The sequence below is a fragment of the Pseudonaja textilis genome, unplaced genomic scaffold (assembly GCF_049901715.1).
Source record: "Pseudonaja textilis isolate UNSWEBS1 unplaced genomic scaffold, rPseTex1.2 PTEXCTG320, whole genome shotgun sequence".
Lineage (NCBI taxonomy): Eukaryota > Metazoa > Chordata > Lepidosauria > Squamata > Elapidae > Pseudonaja > Pseudonaja textilis.
The window spans coordinates 503-8117 of NW_028262606.1; the positions used below are offsets into that span (position 1 = coordinate 503).

The following is a 7615-nucleotide window of genomic DNA, read 5'->3' on the forward strand; positions in this document are numbered from 1 at the left end:
GACCTTGGAGTCCTACTGGATGATCATTTGAATATGAGCCAGCAATGTGCAGCAACAGCCAAAAAAGCCAAAACAATCCTGGCTTGTATAAACAAAAGTATAGAATCAAGATCACATGGAATATTAGTGCTGCTTTACAAAAACCTAGTAAAACCACACCTGGAATACTGCAACCAATTGCGATCACCACACAATAAAAAAAGATGTGGAGATTTTGGAAAAAGTTCACAGAAGAACAACTAAGATGATCAAAGGCCTGGAGTATGGCTGCAGATTTTGAGTTTGGCTAGTCTAAAGAAAAGAAGAATTAGAGGTGACATGATACCAGTATTTCAGTATTTGAGGGGCTGCCACAAAGGGATCAAATTATTCTCTAAAGCACCAGTGGGCAGGACAAGAAATAATGGTTGGAAACTGATCAAAGAGACAAGCAGCCTGCAATTAAGGAGAAACTTCCTAACAGTAAGGATAATTAACCACTGGAACAGTTTGCCTTCAGAAATTGTAGGCACTCCATCACTGAAAGTTTTTAAAAAGAGACTAGACAGTCACTTCTCTGAAATAGTATAGGTTCTCCTGCTTGAGCAGGGGGCTGGACTAGAAAACCTCCAAGGTCCCTTCCAGTTCTATTCTAAATTCTAAAATTAATCTGACATATGCAATATCCAAACTGATTTTTTTCCCTAAAGAAAATATGACCACCTTTTTTAAAAATAAATACCATGATATTTTAACTAAAATTAAAATTAATTTAACTTTCGGGTTGACAATTTCTTTTTCACAAATTACTATATAAGCTCTCATTATTTCTGTTATTAGGGAGAATTAAGGAAAAAACATTATAGGTGACACTGAAGATTACAGAAAATAATAATTTACCATTTATGGTTGTAGTGCAGACCTGCACAAATTATCAGGAGAAAGGGCCACATAATTTAAAAATCCTCATAGACTACAAATACTAGAAGTATAGAAGTATGTGCCAGTCAGCTATTTGTTGGCTAGCAGAATGGCAGAAGCTCTGTAACTGGCAGCAGTGGCTCAAAATTTGCTACTTTTTAAAAAAATATGGGCATAAAGCTGCTTGGAGAGCCACATATTATGTAGGCCAGTTCTTATGTATACAATACTGCATGTATTAAAGCTTGCTATATTTATTAAATCAGCTATATTTCTCTTCCATGGTACATACTAGATTTTTTTTAAAATGAGCAGCATGTATATAATACACTAACCTCAGTAAGATAAAGAACATTCCTGTTTGCATCTATACCGCTACTAATCTATCTAGCTATTTCTCAAATTGAAAGTGTACTTCCTATTGATTGAACTGAAATGTTTAAATATATATATTTTTCTTACTTTATTCTTGTCACCTATATTAATGTGTGATTGCTCTTTATTTTAGAGATGAAGAGAAGAACAAGAAACCAGGAACACCAGGAACACCAGGTTCTTATGACCTGGAAAAAGCCCTTCGAAGGTTGTCCCTTCGAAGGGAGAATTACCTGTCAGAAAAGAGGTTTTTTGAAGAAGAACAGGAAAGAAAGTTGAGAAAATTGGCAGAGAAGGGGGAGCTTCATAGTGGTTCCATTACTCCAACAGAGAGTATTATGTCATTTAGAACACACTCCGGGTTTTCTGAATTTACTGGCTATTCAAGAATATCTGTCAGCAGTTGTTCATACCTCCCAGAGAAGCTTCAGATTGTGAAGCCCTTGGAAGGTGATAATAAAGCTTCTCAGCATTTATCTATTCTCCTTTATGACTATTTGTGGTCTCTTCTCCATCAATCTTTGTAATACATACTCATTTTACTTTAGAGGTAGCTGTCCTCATTGTTGGTTTGAACTCTTCTGAGGACAGGAATTATCCTTTAAAATAAAAAAGTAACATATGCTATGTTTCTAATATATTCAGTAGAATATTTATAGTTTTTAGGGATTCATCTTGAATTCCTGTATTAAATTAGATATTCCCATGTCATTCAGACTGTAAACCTAAGTTTCATTGATATGAAGAACAATGATATGGTAACAATGCATTGAATTTCAACATTATAGGTTTACTGACTTTCATGCACTTCTGTGCAAACTAAAATGCTTGTTACATTGCAGTGTTACAGTCTGAAAGTGGTCCTTAATTTGTTGTAACAAATTCAAGGTAGCATTTCCTTCAAAAGCTCAAGTTGCTTTGCTTTGATCTGGCAGGCCACTTGTTTCATCAGAAATAGGCCACCATGAAGCCCGTGTACTTTTTTTTAGTATTAGGATATTATTTCAAATGGATGCTTTTCTTTCATCATCTGAATAAAAAAAAAATCTATAAGTAATAATACCTACCTACTTATATTATTCCAAAACAACACACAGCATTTCATTGATTAAAGTGTAAGATTATGATAACATACATTCTCTTCTTCAAAAGAATTGACCCATGCATAAAAATGTTGTAATAAATGTCACCCAAATGATTAGTTTTGGGTTTGGGGTTACATTTTTGGAGTTTATAATATGAATCTAACAAATCAACTTTTTCTTTTTATCTATAAGCTATTTTATTTTTTGGGAATTTGCATCAAAATGGGAAGGTTCACCCCAACACAACTGAACCAATATAAATGTTTGGCTTTTACAGAGTGCTTATTGAACAAATTAAAATATTTTAGAGAAGAGATAGATAATCAACTTTTGTCTATTGATTATTAGTATTGTATAGGTTTCTTTCATCCAGTTTGTTTTCTTCAATAAACTTTCAGTCTCCATTTTTCTGGTTCTCCTGATTTTTCACTTTAGATTTTTCTTGGTGTATGAAAATTTTTCTTGCATTTGGTGTTATTCACCATCTTTAAAATTTAGCATGTATCCTTTATGTATGAGATAATTTCAAAATCCTTATATATTTTGAAATAATATTTAATTTAAATAATTGAAATTTGGAAGCTAACTTGGGGAATAGATACAGTACATGTATTTCTATCTGCTATCTAGCTATTCTCTATTCTCTATTTTTCAGTTTACTTGTTTTGTTAAAAATATATAATTCAAATGCCCATAATTTCATTACAGCATTTTATTAAACCTCCAATTATTATAGATTAATAATAGCAGTTAATTTAGAGATGCTTATTATATATTATTATACTATTTGATTATTTAATTAATAATGGAAATGAAGTTATTTGTTACGTATTAAGAATAAAAGAGAGGAGGAGAGCGGAATAATACACACACACACAAAATATATGTTAGATTGTCCAGTAGTATGAACAGAGAAACATATCGTGTCCTGTCCCATCCTATCCTATCCTCTCCTAGCTTACATTTTAGGTTATATCTTTGCATAATGGGTCCTGGTAGACCTCTGCTTCTGTGGATCTGGTGCTTAGTGCTTGTTTTTGTACTACTATGAACAATGCCTCAGTGTTGTCTTTAGTCTGGAGTGAGCAAAAGGCAAGTACTAGACTTTTTTTGTTTTTGGTAAAATCAGAATGGGAGGTAGGCACAATTCATAAGATTATTCCATATTATTCTTGGTCTAGTGATCAAACCAGGATCCTGGGATTTTTAATACTCCCTTAGGCATGAAATTACTTTGGGCAATCTGTCTCAGCCACATCCACTTCAGAAGGTTGTTTTTGTAGGAAAAATAGATGGAGGAAGGAATATTAGGTATGTTCACTATCTTGAATTTTTTTAAAAAGATGGAATGTTTTTTTAAAAGGGTAAAACTCACATTTTTATTGTATTGTTTAATTGCTAGAAATGATGCTGTTCCCCCCTCTGTCCATCTTAGCTATCAAAGCTAGCCTAGAAGTTAAGGAATAGAACTTTTCAATGTTCTTTCTCATCCTCTTTCCTGTCTACATTAAAATGGCGGAAATAACACTGAGTGTTTTTGAACTCAGTTGAATTTAAAAATGTTTTTATACAAGTCCATGTTCTTTGGATGGACAATTAGTCAAAATCTTTCTATGTAGGGTTGACAGTAGTTTTTTATTACGTTGAAGTAAATTGGATTTATTTCTTAGTCAACATATCAAAGTCAGTGATTGAGATGGTCGCCATGTAATTAAACAAGCAAACAAATAAATGATGCACTGTGAATTTGGTTTATGCCTTCAAGTCAGTCTTGCCTCCTGATGATTGCCAGGACAAATTCCTGCAGTTTTTTGGCAAGATTTCAGAAGTGGATTACTGTTCCCTGCTTCCAAAAATGGAGAGAGAATGACTTGTCTTAATCAGAATTATGCCATCTCAAAAACACCGCATCTATTTTGTCTCTAGTAACAAAAGTGATGTAACATAATGTTTGATACTTGCAAACTGAAGCCACATTTTTATGAAGTTTCCCACTATGATGATCTCTTGCAGAACAGTTGGTTTGAAGCAGTTATGAAACTTCATCCGCAATTAAGGTGTATATATACTGAATTATATCCATAATTCAAATTTCCTTACTGACCTGTTTGTTTTGTTGTTTTCCAAGGTTCTGCCACACTGCATCATTGGCAACAGCTTGCTCAGCCTCATCTAGGAGGCATCCTAGACCCAAGGCCTGGGGTTCTTACTAAGGGCTTCCGCACTCTTGATCTTGATCTGGATGAAGTGTATTGCCTTAATGATTTTGAAGAAGATGAGTCAGGTGAAATTACATACAAAGGCTTAACTACCTCAACACCGATTCAGCACAGGTGAGAGGTCTCAGGCACGAGTGACTGTTTCAGACAGCAAGAATTACCCAAATCACTCTCAGTCTTTCCCAGAGGAGATGCAGAAACCTGCAACTGACAATGAGAGGTCTGGTGAGGGAATCTCATTAAATCCAGCACAGCTGCCATGTTTGCAGGATTTTGATAACTGGGCCATTCTTACATCTCTCCAGAAGAGCATCCACAATGTTGCTTCATGTTTAACTTCACAACACTGCACACAAGAATTAATATTAGCCAATTTCTGAACTGTGATTTCTAACTATTACTGGGTGGGAGTTTCAACCCAAAAGAAATGCATAATATTTTCTTCTTTAGTTTGATGAGAGAAGGCTGCTAAAAGGATGCAATTCATTGGGGTTCTCAGAAAAAAAAGAAGCCACTTGTTTTGGTTCTGGGTTTGTATGACTAGATTACAGTTTTGCAGATTGCTTTTCTCTTGGGATTTGTGTTCTAATGCTTATATTCTAAGATTATTTAATGTTTATCTAAAGACAAAGTAATTGAGAGTGGATGGCAGAATTTCAGCATTGTTATCTGTAATAAGAGGAGTTTTTTAAAATCAACCACTTTGTTTCTTAGGATAAAATTGCATATTGGCTTAAATAGTGTACATTTTTAATAACTGGAGGGGAGTTTGAGGCTAGAAGGCTTGCTATTAAAAATAATGCCGCAGCCGAGGCGACCCGGAAGTCAGCAGCGCGAATGCGACGGGCAGACTGGCCCGCAACCACCGAAATAGCACCAATGCCCGAAACACATCCCTAGATGAGCTGCCAAGCGTTCACCACCACCCATCATGGCGACCTCGACTTCCTTTCTGACACCACAGATGAAGAAGAGGACATCCATCGAATCCAGACAGAATGAGACCCGCGCGAGCTGCGGGGTCATAAGTCAGGACTGCAATGCACCAGGTGCGGGGGTGACCATCCTCAGTCAGAATGCTGTTTTTTTGACGCAATTTGCCAACAATGCGACAAGAGGGGCCACATCACCAGAGTCTGCCAGCTCAAGTGAACCTACAGCCCCCAGCAATGAAACAGCAGCGGCAGGAGACGAGACGGCACCCCCCCCCAAGGCGAGAGACCGACAAACCACCGACAGCAGCGGTGGAGCCGAGACGGACGGAATCGACGAAACGGCGAACCCAGACAAAGGGAAGAGACCCATCAGACGGTCATCATCGGCCATTCGTCAAGCTGGGATGCCCAAAAGGTACACGTGGAGGTAGGCATTGAAGGCCAGCCATGCAAAATGGAGGTAGACTCCGGATCCTACCTCTCCATGGTTGCATGGCGGGAAATCAAGCACCTGGTGCCTATAATCAACAAGCACGAGCTGGAAAGTCAGAAGCTAATCCTAAAGGACTACCAGGGGAACCGCATCCCCATAGTCGGAACAGGACAGTTCAACATTACATTCAAAGGGCGCACCGAAAAACTTCCCCTGACGATCGTCGACAAAGACCGCACTAGCCTCCTGGGACTGCAATGGTTCAAGCCGCTCGGGATCGAAGTGACGGGCATCGACCACATTGCCGAGGCAGACTGGGAGGAACAACTCACAAGGGGCTTCCAGGAGGTTTTCGATGGCAGCCTAGGCAAGTACCAAGGGCCCCCAATTTCTTTCAACTTAGACCCCAGCATTCCTCTGATCCGCCTTAAACCGCGGCAAGTGCCCTTCGCACTCAAGCCCAAGATCGATGAGCAAATAGACAAGCTCATTGAACAAGGAGTGCTAGAGGCAACTGACCACGCGAGGTGGGAAACCCCGATAGTCACCCCAGTCAAGCCCGATGGGTCGGTGAGAATTTGCAGAGACTATAAGTCCACCCTCAACCGCGCTTTACAGCAAAGGGCCTACCCCGTCCCAGTAGTACAGCACCTTCTGCACTCACTGGGGGGAGGTAAGGTTTTCGCGAAGCTCGACCTGGCACAAGCGTACCAACAACTGCCGGTCAATGCAGAAACCGCTGAAGCGCAAACCATAGTAACCCACCGGGGGGCTTTCCGCTGCAAGAGACTCCAGTTCGGAGTCAGCGTAGCACCAGGGGTTTTCTAGAGCCTCATGGAGAGGCTCCTACAAGGAATCAAGGGGGTAGTGCCCTATTTCGACGACGTACTAGTATCAGTGGCCAACCAAAAACAACTGGAAGGCCACCTGAGGGAGGTACTACAGAGGTTCAGAGACTCAGGACTAAAGGTCAAAAAAGAAAAATGTCAGCTGTATACCGAGAGGATCGAATTCCTAGGGTACCTCCTAGACCAGCATGGGATCCACCCAATGGAAAAACAAATCAGGGCCATCAAGGAAGCCCCCAGACCAAGAAATAAAACAGAGCTGCAGGCATTTCTGGGACTGATTAATTTCTATGTTTTCCTGCCCCAAAAGGCGACCGTGGCAGAACCGCTGCATAGGCTGTTGGACAAAACAGCCACCTGGAACTGGGGAAGGCGAGAGGAAAGTGCATTCAACCGGACCAAGGACCTTCTCACATCGGACGCCGTCCTCATTCAATACGAGACCCTTCCGCTCACGGTAACGTGCGACGCATCACCCTTCGGTGTCAGAGCAGTCCTCAGCCACACACTCCTGAACGGAAATGAAGCACCCATCACATTTTATTCAAGAACCCTAGCAAAACCAGAAAGGAACTATAGTCAGCTAGACAAGGAAGCCCTTGCAATCATCGCCGCCGTGAAGAGGTTCCACGAGTGCCTCTACGGCAGAACATTCACCATCATCACCAACCACAAACCACTGTTGGGCATCTTGGCAAGGAACAAGGCCACTCCGAACATATTATCTCCAAGAATGACAAGGTCGTCCGAGTTCCTTGCCGCCTACAACTACCTGCTGATCCATCGACCCAGCAAGACAATCGCACACGCAGACGCCTTG

General features: G+C 40.0%; 1 protein-coding gene across 1 annotated transcript; it reads left to right on the forward strand.

Moving 5' to 3' along the window:
• Window positions 1-1391: 1391 nt before the first annotated feature.
• Window positions 1392-5376, forward strand: LOC113453017 (trafficking kinesin-binding protein 1-like; the record flags this gene model as incomplete). Its single annotated transcript, XM_087918725.1, is given in 3 exon segments — window positions 1392-1725; window positions 4489-4690; window positions 4692-5376. Coding segments are annotated over 3 exon segments (804 nt in total), but the record flags the coding sequence as incomplete, so codon positions are not given.
• Window positions 5377-7615: the final 2239 nt, after the last annotated feature.